General features: G+C 31.8%; 1 protein-coding gene across 1 annotated transcript; it reads right to left on the bottom strand.

Moving 5' to 3' along the window:
• Window positions 1-2,918: 2,918 nt before the first annotated feature.
• Window positions 2,919-4,226, bottom strand: LOC139494508 (uncharacterized). Its single transcript, XM_071282668.1, has one exon. The coding sequence runs from the start codon at window positions 4,224-4,226 to the stop codon at window positions 2,919-2,921; it is 1,308 nt and encodes a 435-aa protein (XP_071138769.1).
• Window positions 4,227-19,554: the final 15,328 nt, after the last annotated feature.

The following is a 19,554-nucleotide window of genomic DNA, read 5'->3' on the forward strand; positions in this document are numbered from 1 at the left end:
ATAATTTATAATCAAAATTTAAGATAGAGAGGGGACGCCAGTTCGACAAGAGTGTTCTATCTTTATCTTTCTTTGAAATAAGAGTAAGAATACCCCGTCTTTGGTCTATTGAGAGGGTTCCGGTTTCGAAGGAATATTCATAGCTTTCTAACACATATTTTTTTATATCAATCCAGAAAAATTTGTAAAACTCAGCAGTAAGCCCGTCTGTACCAGGGCTTTTATTATTTTTAAATGTTTTTAAAACTTTAACGCACTCAGATTCTGAAATATCTGCATCGCATATATCCTTTTCCAGATCTGTAAGCTTAGGAATAAAATTTAAATCAAAAAAATTAGAATCACCTGAATATTTATCAGGGTCCTCTTTAGATGCGTACAAATTTTCATAGAAATGTCTCTCTTCGTTTAGAATTTTTTCTTGTGACACAATTTCAATGTCGTTTACAACTAATTTGTTTATACATTTATTTTTATAATTGCGTTTTTCTAATGATAAGAAATATTTTGAATTTCTTTCATTGCCTTCACAGTGCTCGGCGTGTGATCGTATAATAGCCCCCCTTGTTTGATTATTTACTATTTGCTCTAAATCTTCTTTAACAGTGTCTAATTCAACCAAAAGATTATTTATATCTTTATCTAAATATGTACAAGAGAGAGTTTTCTGAATTTCGTCTTGTCGTTTTTTTAAATTGGACTCTCTTTCCCGTAATTTCATGTTTTTATATTTCGAATACTTGACGGTTGCACCTCTTATTTCACTTTTTATGGTATCCCATTTCAAGTTTTTATTTTCTAAATTGTGATATTTATTATTACATTCTGATAAAGTATTTTTTACTATATCCACATAATTTTTATCTGTCAGTAAACCCGAGTTGAATTTCCAGAAACCGGGACCTCTCTTACTAAAGTTTTCGCCGGACAGCGTCAATTTGATAAGACTATGATCAGTTTTTATAGACGGGACAATGGATGTTTTGGTAACACTGCTAGACAAAAAATTCGACATCAACCAAAAATCTAAGCGACATTGTATAAGAGGGGTTCTTTGACGCCAAGTATATAATCTAGAATCAACATTTTGTGTCCTCCAAATATCACATAACTCAAATTCTTCTATAAAATCTTCTAATTTACTCGTATATTTGGCAGGTGTGTTATATTTTGAACCACCCATTTTGTCTAAAAATGGATTAAGTATCGTATTAAAATCTCCACCCAAAACGAGATTTTGATCTAACCTTTCGTTTAATAAAACCTTAATTTTTTCAATATATACTATTTGTTCATTTTCAAAATTTTTCGTGGGCCCATAATAATTTACAAAAACAAAATCTGTGTTATCAATTTCAACAGTTAGAATGAGATACCTTCCGTTTTCATCTGCTATTTTTTCCTTTAATATATAGTCTGTTGAGCAGTTAAACAAAATAGCAACACCTCTAGAGTTCGTTTCCCCGTGCGAAAAATAAATATCTCCACCCCATTCCCTTTTCCATATAGTTTCATAGGATTCAATACTGTGTGTTTCTTGTAAGAAAATGATGTCGCTCTGAAATTTTTTCAACCAAAGAAACATGGATTTGCGTTTAAAATCGTTTCCAAAGCCATTTACATTAAGAGACGTTAAATTGATACAATAATTAGCCATTATCTAGTTTTGGCTTTACAGTCTTATTAATTTCATATGTAATACACGTAACGTAGTTGAACATTATATAACTAAGTAGAAAAAAAATACAGAAAAACATATCAAAAATACAATACAATACAAAAAGAGAGAATTCTCTCTGTTCGGTCTGCCTGACCTAAACCATATGTTTAATATTAATGTTTCTAATATTCATTGTTCAGTCTCAATAAGACACATGTAACTTTCATTCATCAATGACAACAATACACTATAGGTAAAACCAGTTACGGTTTAAAGTACATGTAACTTTCATTCATACATAAAAGCAATACAATTTACAACCTTTACTATAGATGACCCAATTACGGCTTAAAGTACACGTGCACAGGTACACAGACATTCTTGTCGTAAATTTTGTTTACCTTTTATTGTCGACGTAAGAATGTGGGACACAGTTGTAATTGCCAATATTTTTAATAGCAACAGTTGGTTGCATTCAGCATTGGATTCATGAATGGATAGTTGTTTGCATATATACGGTTGAAATTACAAGATTTGTAATGGTTGCAAAAACGTATAAAAGTGCACTTATAAATGTGAATGGGTGTACATTATATATACTTTTGATCACCAACATAGGCTAGCTGGGGAAAGGTATTCATGCTTTACAAAAAAAAGGAAATCAGGATTCATTTTATAGAATACCCTCTACTAGAGGTAACATGTTTATTCTACCGTGTGCATGTGCAATTTATGTAAATATATTGTCAACAAAGAAAAATGTGGGATTTTTTTTCTCCGGGATTATAGTAATACACAAAATAGATGGTTACATCATGGTGTCTGCGTACCGGTACCGTAAGTAAATTATGTTATATAAAATTGCAATATATGCTGCATGTATTTTATTGACTTTTTTAATTCATGGTGACATAATTTAAATAAAGAATCAAATAAACTTCTATGTAAATTAGTTTTGTCTACAAATGACCTAAGTATTTCATTTGAAGTTCATTTACTTATAAATCGCTTGTATTTTATAGGTAGTGGTGAAATTTATAAATATACATGAAATAAAATAGAGAATGGATACTCTTAGATACTTTGAAAAAATTGATATATAGGCTTTGAAAAGAGAATACATGAAACTTAATATATAATATCTAACAAATTGTAAACCTGAAAGAAAAGAAAATTAGTATTTAGCATGCTTTACTACATGTTAATTGTCTAATAAGATGAGTTCAAACAACAGTAAATTGATTTAAAGTTTTATTTTTTACATTTTGCGGAGAACCGACTTTACTCCCTCCAAGATAATATTGTTTTTCCTTGAACCTATCTTTGCTGTACCAGATGGCGGTGTACGTGAGGAAATAATAGTTATGTTAGGTGCATCTATGTCTTTTAAATAGTCAAGTATCCTTGATCCAATTCCGTAGTCTCTGTCATCATCGTACCCGTCGTGTGTATGTCCGTCTTTGTCTGTAAACCGATATACCAATGTGTTGTAAGTGCATGCTGATACTGAGCCCTGCATTATTTGTCGGGCAGCTTCACGAACTTCTGCGTATGTGGTGGTGACAGCAGCTGTGACACAATACGTGTGACCATTGTCATTAACTTCATTAGAACTAGTTTGTTCAAATAGGCCAAATTTAGATTTGCTAGTATCAAAAATAGCCAATGCTTTTGGAGTTGACACTTTTTCAACATATTTGGATCCACTTTTACTGAAGAATAGACTGCTTCCTTTAATTTTAGTATCTACATCTATTTCTTTATACTCTTTTTGTTTTTGTACCAGTCTTTTTCTGTTTTCACGCATATCGTCCGGAAATTGTGGAGTTATGTATATGCCATTTAGTAAGTCTTTGTTTTGTTTGCCTATTGTTCGTGCAGTGTTTATGACATGCTCCCGGTCATTGTAGTCATGGAATTTAACAACTATAGGACGGGTGCTGTTTTGATTTGTCTGGGTCCCTATTCTGTGGGCTCTGTCAATTTTAATGTTTTCTGTTATTTTCAAAACATTTTTGAAAATCAATTTCAATTCCGCTTTTACATTTTCTTCTTTACGTTCATGAACCCCTATTACTATAGCATTTTCTCTCATGCTTCGTTCAACCAGGTTTGCTATTTGACTTTGTTGACAATCAAGTCTAGTTTCTAAATGTACAACGTATGACTTCATTAGATTTAATTCCGTTGTAAGATTTGTGTTTTGATTTCGGACTTCGGCTATCATAGTTGTTTGATCTTCAGTTTCTGTAGCAACAGCTTGAAGTCTGTCTTCAATGCCATCTTTGGCGTATATATCATTTTTAATACCATGTATTTCTTCATTTTGTGTTTCAAATTTTATTGTTAGACTGTTAAGTGTTTGTTGTATACCTATTATACCACTAAGAAGTTTGTTGTTGAATGTTTGCTCATCAGAGTATTCACCGAGGTTTTGTTCGAGTGAGCTCTCTGTCTCCGTCATGTCAGTATCCGCCATTTGCATTATATCTGTGTTTTGTTTACAATTGAAAGTTTCTGTCTCTATTTCTCTTTCACGTTTACGAGTTTTTTGTTTTTCACTCATTACCTTAATTCATTACTTTCAAAGTAAGTTTGTCATGTGTTTATTTCCGGTAAAATTCACCGTTTCACCATGTTAAAGTTGAAATTATCAGGCAGATCGAGCAGAGAAAAAAAAATCAACCATTCATTTCCAAGGGCAGGTAATAATCTTTTGTTTGTTGGTCCTTTGATTTGTTGTTCTTGAGCCACTGCGTTGTCATATATTTTCGAATTGACCTGCGTTTCTTTCCTCTGGATTATATTGGCTATTTGTTCTTTGACTCGTTACTAAGAAGTGCATAGTGACGATGATATCACATATTTTACATATTTTATTCGCTTTTTATTTTATGTGTTTAGAATGCAATCTTTTAATATTTTACAACAGATCTCTTTTGTATTATACATCTTGACATGTATACCGAGAAAATGTTTATAAGCAATAAATGTAATTTGTTTCAAATAAACCTTACCGTGATGTACAATGATAGAAACATAAGCTGTGTCTTTACCAAATTCGTTTATAGCTTCACATGCAACAGTCCAAGATTCTTGCATATTACTGATTTCCAAAACTTCTCCATTTTGGAATAACGTATGTGGTGGTAGACCAGAGGTTTGGTGTGAAAACTAATAGACATTTAACATTATTTTGAATAATAGATATGTAGAATTCAGATATTTAAAGAATAAAATATGGCTAGCCATTTTGCAATTTATTTGAACATAATCCAACTTTTAGTAGATAACATATAAACTTTATCAGATATTTATAAACGTCATATAATATATTATATACTTTATAAGTATCTTATATACTTTATATATCAGATATCTTATGATCTTGAAAGGATATAGCATGTACTTAATACGTTATCTTCTATGCTTTTTTTGTACAAAATATATCTTTTTTGGTTTATAAGATATATCAGATAGTTTATATAGCTCAAAATTCAAAAGAAAACGATGAAACGAGAGAACGAAAGAATGAATATAAGTCCACAACATATTACTATTAATTAGACATACCGACGTAAATTTCCATGTTATCCGTGGATGTAGGTGACCAGAAGCTTCACAAGTAAAGTTTTGAGACACTCCAGCACTACCACCAAAGGGTTGTGGAGGGAACACTATAGAAGGAGGGTCTGAAAATGTATAAAAAGTAAACGAATTTACGTTTATAAGTAAAATTATAATCTATCTTCTATCCATGTTTTTGATAATTATGTATAAAACATTAAAATAGTTTGTTTTAGCTTTTGTCTATATATCGTACCATTATGACGGTAAGTCATACTAGGTCAATGCATTTAATTAATATGATGTCTATATCGCTCAAAATTCAAAAGAAACGATGACACAAGAGAACGAAAGAATGAATATAAGACCACAACAATCTCTGTAGTTTGACATTAAATCGCACATTTGCAAATATATTCTATTTTGTACGGTTTGAGAATTTCTTAAATCAAGTATTGGCTTTTTAGAAAATTACATGATGCAGGAAGTTATCAGGTTCTCCAATTTCAAAGGGATGACTATAATATGTTTCTGTCTATGACAAAATAACTTTAATAATATAAATATGTGCACCACATTTTTGAAGTTATTTCGAATGGGCAAAAAAAGTTCTAAATCATGTAATTATTTCTGATGACGTCTCGGTTAAATGAAAAAATTCATTGTCTTTGAGCTGATAGACAGAAAACTTTCAGCCCATCAGAAGACGCGTTACATCAACAATTATCTGAAGATAATGAATTTCGACGACATGTCGGTCAACTGTTTAGAAACGAGACGCAATGTACGCTTACATTGGTGATTTCAGACGTAACATAGATAAGCTATTTAATTTTAGGCTATCTGTAGGTTTAATGTACGCATATATTGTTGACCTTAGACATGTTAGACGATATTTCGACACGCTAAGAGGATTTAAGACGATATCATGGTTAACTTTTAAATAATTGATGATTAGACAACATTTGCTGATTGCATACGATATGTAGGTACAATATTTTGTTTTAAAACGAGGTGTAGGCTTGTTGAGGAAGACACAGACGATTTGTATCCATGCTTTGATAATCTAACATGAAAATGATTGCTACACTGAAAGGGATCTATGTTTTTGTCCTCACTACAGAAAAACTACAGAACAGTCAAAATGTAATACATAAATGAAAATTCAGAACAAGCAAGCAGTATATTTTCTTTTTAACAGAATAGATTTATTATACAATTTTTTTTTCAGAAGGAACAAATTTTTATCACAATTGGTGTGTGCATGGAAACAATAAGTCTACGAATGAAGGTGCAAAGTATTAAGCTATTTTCAGTTTCTTGATTTCACATACATATTTCATCTGTTATTATATTAATTTCCTTTTAAAAAATATGCGATGAAATTACAAACCGTGAACTACCTCTAGTCTTACAAATGCCTTAGCTGAACCAGCATCATTTGAAGCGATACATGTGTATATGCCGGTAGCTTCATTTGTTGCATTTGGAATTCGAAGATTTCCTCCAGATGTCAGTACTGCTGAGACATTTCTGTTTTTTATTTGAAAAATTAACAATGATGATATATTTTTAATCCAGCTTCTATTTACATGACTTAGAATTTTTGTTTAAAAATAGTTTAACAGAAATATTCATGATTGTCAAACGATGAACTTTCAATTTTACTACAACCAGAACTTAATTACATTTTTAAAGTATACGATCGATTAAATCTTAATAACCGTGGACTACTTCAAGTCTCAGAAATCGAAATGTTATAGTCTATTTTTAGAAATTTTCCTGTGACTTCACATTTTGTTGCGTTGATACATTCGCGTGTCGCACAGGTCATAACTATATTGTGGAGTGTCGGTTAACTATTGTAAATTTATGGATAGTTTCTGTTGTTGTTTTGTGAAGTACACGTTGTCATGTACAGTTATATTATTTTTTATGTATTTTTCTGTACATGCTGTCCTCAGTGCTTCTGTGTATATTTGTGTTGTTTTCCTGTCACGTAATGTGTAGCCGTATTTGTAATATTTCCATAAAGTCGGAAGGTTTTGCTAGGTATAACACCAGATTGAACCAACCATTTTGTGTTTTTTAAAAGTCAGGAATAAGGTATATTAGTTATTCTAAAATATTCCGTTCCTGTGCATGTGGGTGTTTGATTTTGTAGCAGTTTAGTGTTTCTGTTATTCTCTTGTTTTTCTTTTATAGTTTAGGTGTTTTCTGCTGTTTAATTTTTCAGTCGGATTTGATTTTGCTTTATCGATTCTAAACTATTGAACAGCGGTAAATTACTATTTCCCTTTTTTCTGTTTTGTTCACGCACCGTTGTAAATATAATGGAATTTGATGCGAAAGTCATACAATTGAGAAGTTTAGCGCTATAAAACCGGATTCAATCCACTATTTTCTACATTTGAAAATGCCTGTAGCAAGTCAGAATTATGACAGTTGTTGTCCGTTCGTTTGATGTGTTTTATCATTAGATTTTGCCATATGATTCGGGACTTTCCGTTGTCATTTTCCTCGGAGTTCAGTACTTTTGTGATTTTACTATTGAATGAATGTTGAAACTGGCAATGAAGAATGCAAAAAGACATAAACTCTTTTAATACACGTTTGTTTTATTATTTCTAGTATCTTGTTGATAAATGTAATCTAAATAAGAGTAAAAAAGTAGTTTATTCAATTCAAAATGCAACTAGCATAGTATTGGTCTCAGGCTTTGTTCAAATTATATTTTAATCAACTTAACGTGTAAAAGATCCAAATGATTTGTTTCACAGTCAAACGTTAACTATAGTCTACAATATTTACCATATCGAAACCACATCAATATATTACAATACGAGTTATAGTAAGCAAAACAACAACTAAAAAACACCAAAAAACCTTATTGAATTGCATGACCTTCAAAAGGAGCAATACTGGAAGTGTCAACATGCGTAATTTTGTAATGAGGCAAATAAAATTATCGTCAATGAACAGTAAATGGGCTATATAACAGATTTTGGTATGATTTTTATATACCTTGGGCTCGTTGAATTAAACAAATAATACCATTGTCTCTTTTATATTCTGAAATATTGCTAATTGCATATTTTTTTCAAATAAGATGAATGTATGTAATTTGTATATGAAGAACATGGACTAGACCAAACACGAACAAAAGAGGGACGAAAGACACCAGAGGGACAATCAGACTTATAGATTGCAAATGAACTGAAATTTTCACCCCATATATTTTTCGTAAAAATGCTATTTGTTGTTAATACTTGAATTTAAGTTTAAATAATATAATACTAATAAAAATCGATATTTTACGGTTTATATCGCGATGACGTTCAATTATTTCGACGTTTCTATTGATATGTTTTCACCTTGTACAGAATTTTGATTGATATTAAAGATGTTCGCTTGTCATGTTTTGGAATTTTTGTAAAATTTTCGGAATCCTCCTGTTTTATCCATTTGGATGCCTTACCCCCATTTTTCTTTTTATAAATCTTATACATGTATCATGATAAAGCCATCTGTAAAAGTCTTATAAAATTTTAATTATTTTCTTATAATTTTTCAGAACGTAAACTTGTCAATGATAAAGCTATGAAAAGTCAAGAGATTACATTTTCCCACCATAATTTCAAAGGCTAATATCTAGTAAACGAGCACATTGAACTACATATGTTCTTGCTCATTTGATTCCTTTATTAATCCCCTATCAATTTAAACTAGTGATTTGAAAAGCTTTTTTTTTTGGAAACTGAGAAGCGAACTCCCTTAATCGTAAAATTGAAGTCGGCTACCCTATTCTTATTATCTCAAAAATGTACATCATACAAACGTAATTTGTGTACCAAGAATATATAGGGTTTTCAACAAAATTCTATTGAATAAACATTTTTTTTTTCGATTTTAGATGCTTTCTATACAAATGGCGACCAAATGAATACAATCATAATATTTCAGAAAAAAAAGAAGTCCATGTAAATGAATTGATTTAAAATTTTTATATACAGTTCAACATGTTTAACGAGCCAAAGAAGTGTACCAAATTCAAGAAAAATCTTTGACAAAGCCCATTTACTGTAACTTAACCTTAACTGTATTATTAAAAACGTACTTGGTCATATTCCCATTTTATATCTGGTTTTTGATTACCGGTTACTTTACACACAATCTCAGCTTCCGTGTAATATTTTACTATAAGATTTTGAGGAACAGTTATTACAGGTGCAACAAGAGATGGTTGAATGGCTAAACAAAAAATACAGAAAAAGTAAGCTATAACAAAAATAAAAAAAAATGTACAATTCATGAGATTATTTTTTACCCTTCAATTGTTAGTTTGTGAAATAGACATGAAAATGCGTTAAGTAATGGCACATAGTAAATGCTTTGCTGTTACATACAACTTTGTATTAATGTTAGCAAGGAGAGGAATACTATATAAATAACACTTAGCTGAGAGGGTGATAAAGCAGATTGTTACCCCGAGAAAACATTTGCAACCGCGGCGAAGCCAAGGTTGACAATGCTTTTTCGAGGGGTACCAATCTGCTCTATCACCCTATCAGCTATGTTTTATTAATTTATTATAGTTTTTACTGAATGTCCTATCATTATAATTGTCTTTTAAAGAATAAATTTATTTTAAAAGTATTGTCTATGACGTCACGTGCATAACACCGTTATGGGTATAGGAAAACAAAAGTTAAACAAGATGTTATATTTTTTTATTTTGACTGTCAAATAAAAATCTGAGCCAAAACGTAGAACTTAAGCATTGTATTTAATTACTTGATGTACATTCAATTCATCGTCCTTTAAACTATCGACATGGATTGGTCTAGAAGAGAGGGTAACATTAGGAAAAAATGTCCCCTTCTCATCCATGTGATAAAGTAAATAAACACCCTCGTATCAGCCAATAAAAATATGGCACTTTTACGTGACGTTAATAAAATGAATTAACACATTCAACAGTTCCTGTTGTTAATTATTTTACGAGTTTATGATATGAACCACATGATTGCTCGATCTGCATATATGAAAAGAGGCATATATGAACACATATTTAGAGTTAAGGATTGGCAAAGGATGTATAGACTAACTGAGAATTGCGTCATTGAAAGTTTAAAAAACGTTTAAAAATAGATGTCCATTTTATGTATTTTTACACATTTAGTTAGTTATGTTTTATTGTGAGTAGTGCTATTCTACATGAAAAACCTAATACTTTATTTTTGACAGGAGTCAAATTATCAATATAAAAGTAAAAGTAAGCATTATTACATAACATTAACAAGGACATGTACAACTTTAATATCCACCCCATCACGATTCTTAGCAGTGCAGGAATAATAGGCTGTATCTGTGACGGCGACGTTTTGTATAATAAGGTATTGAGCGATTTGTTTTACATTTGACGGTAAATTGCCCTAAAAGATATACATTTTCTTACAATTTATGATGTCAAAGTACTGTATTGTTTATATTTCAAACTAATTTCCATAGAAAACCAATGCATTATATTCGACAATAATCATGATAATATTTTTGATTTATTAACAATTGACGATACATCGTTATGAACATATCGATATAAGGCGTTTAGTAAAAGATTCATATATATATACATATAAAGAACAAATTTCGCAAATTTACAGATCTAACATTGTTGAGTTAATGTTTCGACGAGTTGTATATATATATATATATATAGAGTCTATAAGAATCTACCAACCAGTAAACTTAATAGGTATTGGATCATCAAAATTGACAATACTACACAAACATGAAAAATTATATGAGTCATAAAGATTGTGTAACAATACCGATAAATAGATGGAAAACAAAACACTAAAATGTGTTGAATATCACTTTTTTCCATCTTTGTGCGATGATATTTAACACTTTTTAGTGTTTTGTTTTCCATCTATTTATCGGTATTGTTACAAAATCTTTTAGAATCATATATATATATTTTTGTAAAATAGTGATTTAAAAATTCAAGCATGATGGCCGTTAAATGTGCGTAAAAATATCGTAACGTCAACTATAGTATTTTAGATGATGGTCGTAACCCACACAAGATGGACGTAACTTTTGAAAGTTGATAGTACATATAATCCGAGTATTTAAACGAAATTTTATCAAAGTATTTTTAAAGTGCTGTACACATAACCATGTCAATAAAATAAGATGTCATATATGGTTTACTACAAACAGTATTATTTGTTACTCTAATAATGGTATGCAGAAATTAATCTAAAGAATTATTAAACATACACAATTATGATGTATTTCAAACGTCCATCATTTAGGAATAACAGTGAGAACTAATCAACTCACACTTAGCCAAATAGTATCTAGGGTTCAGTATTAATATATTTTTCACTGTATGTTGAGGCATACAATTGTCTATACACGTGTATACCCTCATAATTGTTTTTAGATTTTTTTTTTATTATCGCCTTTTTATTTTCTGTAATCTTGTCGGCAGATGAAATCATAGAACGTACAAATTTTAATTTGAACAATCATCTTTAATTTTTAATCAAATATTGCAGTTCTTCCAAACCATTGGCTTTCAAATATTCGGCTTTTAGTCGTTCCTGATAAAGGTAAATCCACAAATTGTGCTTCGGAGTTTTTAACGTGTTGTTTTTATTTTTGTTATCGATTGCATGAGTTACGACCATCACAATTAACCTTACGACCATCCTCAACAATTTTGTTGTTTTAGTTACGACCATCATGCTGGAATTTTTTAATGACTATTTTACGAAAATTGGAATGTTTTTATGTATCAAATTTTGTTTCAATATCTGCGCACTGACGGTTAGTATGTATGAGCAAGCGGTTTGGCTCAAATAATTGTGAACTGCACGAAAATCGGAAATGAAAAACTGACCTCCAGAGTTGTCTCCCATTTTCGGCTAACCGTATCTTTACGTTACGACCATCCGCTTACCACTAGTGGTATATAGTAGCTTTAAACTAAAATCATATAATAAATGAACTGGGTGATGAATTATCTTTACTTTGACATACGAATAGAATAAAAGAATAACAACTACAAACGATAAGACATTTAACAATATCTGATCAGAATTACAAATACAACACAATGAACCACCAAAATGAGGTCAAGGTCAGATGATACCTGCCAGACATACATATACAGCTTACAATCCGTCCATACAAGACATTTAGTTGACCTATTGCTTATAGGTGAAAAAAACTGACCAAAACAAAACCAACTTAACACTGAGTAATAAACCATAAAAATGAGGTCAAGGTCAAATAAAATATTTCCATACACTAAATATGGTAAACCCATTGCATATAGTGTTCGAAAAAAAAAAATCTCAAAAACTTAACTTTGACCACTAAACCATCAGAATGAGGTCGAGGCCAGGTAACACCTACCAGTTGGACATGTACACTGTACAACCCTTCCATACACCAAATATACATGACATATTGCTCATAGTATCCGAAATATGGGCTTGACAACGAAAACTTTACCTTGTTCACTGATCCATGAAATGAGGTCGAGGTCAAATGAAAACTGTCTGACGAGCATGAGGACATTGCAAGGTACGTACAAACCAAATATGGATATCCTTTTACGCATTTTTTTTTCAAGTAGTCACTGAACCATGAAAAGGTTAACGACATTTTACATGTGACAGACGTTAACCTCGTAACATAAGGTATCTATATACAAATTATGAAGCACCTTCTAAAGTATAAAGCTTTCAAGAAGTGATTTAGCGCCGCCGCCACCGGATTACTATCCCTTTCTGCGACAAATGTCGCGGGCTTGACAAAAATGAACAAGACCATCCACTTCTAGTTGGCTGCAAAACTGCTGATTTTTCTCTACAGATAACCAAATCACATAGAGGTTAAGCAATTATGACCATATCGGAAAAAGAACATTTATAGTGTATTAGAAATATCTTATATTGGGCTTAATTATGATTACAATAATGGCCCTCAATTTGGTCAGAAAAAAAATCACTACATTAAGCAACATAATAACATAAAGATTTTGCTCACACAAGTTTTACAGAAACCGACAAAACCAATAAAGATCAACAAAAGGTTCAAAAATGTACTAACCAGGACCACTGAAAATTGGCATTTTGGATGACACCATATCAGATACAAAATTGCGACAATAAAACCATACACTTGAGCAAATAAAAAGTTATTATGTGGAGACTTTAAGGCACATCATATTACCTAAGTGGAGTGGTAAACATATTGATTCCATATGAGTTATTGTCTTTCCTAGAGTGTACAGATAGACGTGTACTTAATGATAGTATAGGTGCACAGTAATGTAGAGCTTGGACATATTGACTTGTAATTTTGTAGTTCTAGCTAGTCAAATAACATGATTTGTTAAAAACATAAGTTTTTTATGACAGGGACTATAATGTTGTCAATATGAATTATCGTCTGTTATGAACATTGTAATCTTGATAAGAATTCTGACAATTTAGAAGACACATGTTCAAGACTAACTAACAAAATACTACAAATAGCCTGGGAGTGCATCGAAATCAAATTGAGAAAAAAAATAATAACTTAAAAAATCACAAGTAACATGGTGGACACGTCGGGTCGAAATTAGCGCTGGTCCGGTAGTCCGGGACCAGTACAATTTGAGTCGCACCAGTCTATTTTGTCACCTGGTGGTCCGTCGGACCAGTAGAAATTTGTCGATAAAATCCCTGATTGAATCGCAATTTCGTTTTTTTTTACAAAACTATTTACCTGCAAAATCAATTACACAGTACTGGAGGTACTAAGTATTAAGATTGATTAAGTTTTTATTAATATCGAGGTTGAGCGTACTTCACAACAACACAAAATCTGGAAATTTTTGAATGAGTTAAATCGACTGTAAAAAAAATAAAATAAGTGACATTCAAATGGAAGATCTGAATAAAGTTTATAAAATTGACAAAAAGAAACATAAATATATATCAAAAATCATAAGTAAAAAAAACGCAAATGGTTTAATTATATAGTTGATTGCAATGTAATGGATTGTATTATGTATATCATGTGAACAATTTGCAGTGACAGACCTAGATAATAAATGTATTTTTGTAACGAGATCTTCAAATTTGAGTTAGATTCTGTACTTGCTAATGAACAATCAGAACAGCACTAAAAAACTACGAATAAAGAATAAAGGAGAGGAAACAAAGGAAGGTAAAATCATGAAAAAACGTAAAATCTCTCTCTTAATTTGGTGTTTGTCAAATGAATTTCATTTGTGCAGGACCAGTAGATTTGGTGCCGGACCAGTAAATTATCAGTCAACTGGTCCGGCTGGCCAGTACACAAAAAAGCTTAAATTTGACCCCTGTCAGGTCACCTAAATGTAGTAATGTTTTAAAAGTCATATGAAACGAGTGTCCGGTGAAAAATAATGTTATTCCAATTCTTGAACCAATGCATACAAACAACATAAACTTAGTCTTCTGTGCACGATTTTATCATTTTTTTCGCATAAATTTCGTATAATCGTCGATTTTTTATTCAATCGGTCAGTGTTGTTGTGAAAATGTGGCAGGTAATAAAAGTTCGTATTTTAAAGCTTAGTTTGACGATTGTCACCTGTTTGTCAACAATCAACAAAAATGCATGGATATTCCGCACGTGTTTAACCTGTACAATCAGATGATAGTTTATTTTAAGGACATTCGTGCGTATTGCGATCACTGGATTTTTACAAAATGGGTCACACTGAGGTTACTTTGCATACGGAAATTATGTCGGGAAATTGCTTCCTAGAAGCAAGCAATTTAAATAAAGTGCGGTGGCAGCATACCCTGTTTGTATAAAACTAATGATTTCAGAGGATAGGACACTCGAATATTTCATACACTGTAAATTAGTGTCTTTTGTTACGAAGTATCCGTTAGTCATCTGACATTTATCCTTGTCAGCAAATGCTTGAAAAACGTGTTTTTTTTTGCCATAACTATCTTAAGACTGAGCATCGTGAACCCTCAAAAACCTTGGGTTGATCTCTTGTGATACAGAAGGGTGAGCCGATCCTGCTACGACATTATATGTAAAATTTGAAAAGTGTAAAAAAAGGAAAATTTCATGATTGTTAACCACTTACAAACCCACATGTACGTGTCTATAATATAAATCAGCTTAATTATATAATGAAAGACAAAACTATACACTAACATATGAATTTGATACTGATCTAGAGAGTTCCGAAGATCCTGATGATGACATAAAAGAGGAACGAAAGATACCAGAGGGATAGACAAACTCATAAATCGAAAATAAACTGAAAACGCGATGGCATAAGCAACACGAACCCCACCATAAACTTGGGTGAAATCAGGTGCTCCGGAAGGGTAAGCACATCCTGCTCCACATGTGGCACCCGTCGTGTTGGTCATGTTATAACAAATCTGGTAAATAGTTTAAGTCGGTTAGTCAAATTCATGAAAGGGAAGTGGATTATAGTTACGACGTAAAGAACATATTCGATATAATCTGTGAGACGGTTATTCCATAACGGTTAACCAACTCGTGATGACGTCCGTAAAATTTACAAAGGGATGATTTCAACTTCACCATATGGAACTCTTGGTTTAATAGCTTTCTTGTGAGCAGCAACCCTCTCTCAATATATACCTATATTGAGTTTTTTTTCTCTCTTTCAGAACCATAGGTCATTCTTTCTCAGAATCAAACCGGACGATACCATGTTTCAATGAAATATGCTCTAAGGCACTAAGTGAAGTCATTATTTTCCTTCATAAAAATGCAATCTATGATTTGCTTCAAAACTATATATTCGTCTGATATTTTTTTTGTTGCCGATTTGGGAATTTATTTTTTAAAGTTCAATCGTTAGGTTTTTAAGGATGTCGACAAAGAGAGGCGAAGAGTTCAGTCCAAGAGGAATGCTAAATATTTGTTGTAAAAGTCTTCCTCCAAATTCACGAAATGCTTACCCTGTCGACACATCCAGTTATTTGTTTGTTTCCTGCATGTGTCTCTTTCTAGACTGATGTATTGGATGTGTTGAACTATTATGTCTGTTTGTTTTGTTCATACATCGTTGTCAATATAATGGGATTTGATCCGACTGTCATACAAATGAGAGGTTAAGCTAGTTAAACAACCAGATTTAATCCACCTTTTTCTACATAAGAAAATGCCTGAAACAAGTCGGGAATATGACAGTTTGTATCCATTCGTTTGTTGTGCCTAAGCTTTTGATTTTTCCGTTTGATTATGGACTTTCCATTTACAATTTCCTCGTTATTGATTTACGAGATTGGTTTATCGATGCACAACTATTAAGTTTTCTGTTGTTTTTTTTTTTTTTTTTTTTTTTTTTTTTAATTTTACGAAAGAAAAATCAAATTGTATTTAACATAATCCACTCTTTTATACAAACAGACACTCACTAATACACTTTAAAACGTTACGTCACAATGTTCTTTTCCAATATTAGACACATATTTGTTATGTTTTTTAGTTCGGAAGTTTCTACATAAATATGTCTCTTTAAACACCGGTTACATTCCTTTGACAACAATTATATGGCGAATGGATTGAATATTGCTGAATCAAGACAGAATCGTGTGACTTGTAGGTGCGATGTTGTTATATTTCTTGTCCATCTGTTCATTACAGTTTATTGTAATGACGAAATGCATACCATCATTGATTGTGTCGTCTTGAATGTCAGCCAGGTCCAACTAAATAATAGAACATGTTCCTTTTTTTTATTAGACAGCTTGCAATTGATTTGCAGCCAAAATACTGTGGATTCATTAATATTCGTGGGATAGCAATTTTCGTGGATTTCGTGGCTATATGTGAACCAGGAATTTAAATGTTCAATGAAGTAAAAAGATTTTATTAGTCTGTATGCAGACTTTGGAAAAACCACGAACTCAAATATCCACGAAAATACAGTTTTTCCTCAAACCACGAAAATTGGTATCCACAAAAATAAATGAATCCACAGTAGTCCACAACAAAAAGGGATTTAACCCAACAATCTTTGGATTTAATTTAAATTTAAAAATTATTCCAACTACTAAGGACCTGTCATCTCCATCATATTCATAGGACATTTATTTTACGAAGTTTTTAATTTTATGTGACAAATATTATATTCATACGAAGGACAATAACATACTAATTAGTCTTATGTAACATGTGTAACATTCTTTGTTTCATACTGACACATTTTTTTAGCTGCTAAGATAATATGACACCAAACTGACAAATCCTTCATTTCACATGCTTGGTGGAGACGCAGACTTAAAAATTCAGAAGTCTTGGCTTTAAACCGTACCTCCTTGAACATTGTGACAAGAAAATGTTATTTGCTATCCGAGTTGTCTTCTCATCTTTTTAGACCACCTGATATACCCACCGATATTTGTAGGGGTTATGTAGCCAAATATTTTGTTTTTGTAGAGCGTTGTAGAGCTCCGTAGCAATTGTTCGTCTCTAAGTCGTTTAAAAGTTTATGCCGCAAAGTTGTGATTCAAAATGATTATTACGAGAGTTTCTGTCTTTTTCTTATAAAGGAAAATAATATTTACATGTGCAATTCTGCTTGTTTTGTTTATGAAACTTCTCAGTGCTGTCAAACCCGTTATAATCGTAATAGATGCAGCAATCCCACTGATTATAACAGCTATATATGTGAAAGATGAGTCTAATTGTTCGAAAAATAAATAAAACCTTATTTGAGCATCATTCAAAAACAATAATACAACACTATAATGGTTCTTTATGGTGAGGGCCTATCAATCGATTTGTATATCTAAGTACAAAAGTGGCAACTGGTTCTCTTTCAATGAGTACAAAATGTTATAACGATCTAGATATCACTTTGTGAATATTTTATGGTATTAATACAAGTGTCTAAGTTAGCTACAGTGGAGATCAGTTCTAACCTCTCATAAATTCTGTCAGAATCTGTCAGGAGAACTGTTCTAGAACAGTATGTAGAACTGTCAGCCTGACACCTTTTAGTCAGTTCTAGGTTAGAACTATTCTAGCTAGAACTGATTTTGGTCAGTTCTACCTAGAACTGATTTGGACAGTTCTAGCTAGAACTGATCCTGACAGTTCTACCCTAGAACAGTTTTAGACAGTTCTAGCTAGAACTGACCAAATATTTGGTCAGTTCTACTTCTAGAACAGTTCTACGATTAGATTCAGTGATTTTCTTTTGTTGATGTGTAGTATAAAATATTTGTTTTTCTTTCATTTTTTGTACATAAATTAGGCCGTTAATTAGTATTATGGGGGGGAGGGTTATTATTTAAATTGTTTTACATTTTTTATTCTGGGAGTCAGGATGGCTCGTTATCACATAACAAAATTATCCTCATAAACCAAATGTAATATCTGTTTACGAGTAGTTTTCATACCTCGGACGGACCTGTTTAACAAAAATCTTTTGACCACATCAATCTAAACTGACATTATTTGCTCTTCAGTCTTTCTGCAAATCTATATAGCTGCACAGTACTTCAGTTTGAATTTTAGGTCAAGAGGGACTGTACTATACAAGTTACAGCAATATTGGAAAACAATTTTGTTCGCATCAATTTATAGTGTCAGCATGCAGGGGCAGATCCAGCCATTTAAATATTTGGGGGGGGGGGTTCCAACTATATGTTCAAATTCAAAAACATTGATCGTCAAAAAAAAAGAGGGTTCCAACTCCTGAACCCCCCCCCCTTGATCAGCCAATGAGCATGTCCTCTTTTTATTCAAAATATTGAATCATAAACAAATTTCAGTAGTTTTCATACTTCAGACTGAGTCGTATAATAAAATCTTTTGACCGCATCAACCGAATCTTACCATATTTGCTTTTTTTATGTAAATCTAAATAGCTGCACAGTAATTCAGTTATAATTTTAGGTCAAGAGGGACTGTAAAATCATGAAAATACAAATGATAGAAATATGGGAACACAATGCTACCTAATTTCATTTGCATCAATTTAGAATGCCAGCATGTCCTCTTTTTATTCAAAATATTGCATCATTAACAAATATCAGTAGTTTCCATACCTCAGACTGACTGGTATAACAAAATAATTTGTCCGCATCAACCAAAACTGACCCTATTTGCACTTTATTATGAACATGATGTGAATCTTAATAGCCGCAAAGTAAATCATGTATATTTTTATATCAGGATGGATTGTTTAATAAAAATGAAAGCAATATTGGAAAATAAAATTATGCTCACATCAGTTTATAGTGCCAGCATGTCCTCTTTTTCATCAAAAT

The sequence above is a fragment of the Mytilus edulis genome, chromosome 11 (assembly GCF_963676685.1).
Source record: "Mytilus edulis chromosome 11, xbMytEdul2.2, whole genome shotgun sequence".
In the NCBI taxonomy this organism is placed as follows: domain Eukaryota; kingdom Metazoa; phylum Mollusca; class Bivalvia; order Mytilida; family Mytilidae; genus Mytilus; species Mytilus edulis.

Excerpts from the sequence above, each read along its gene's own strand:
- LOC139494508 (XM_071282668.1), bottom strand. The coding sequence starts at position 4,226 with ATGAGTGAAAAACAAAAAACTCGTAAACGTGAAAGAGAAATAGAGACA.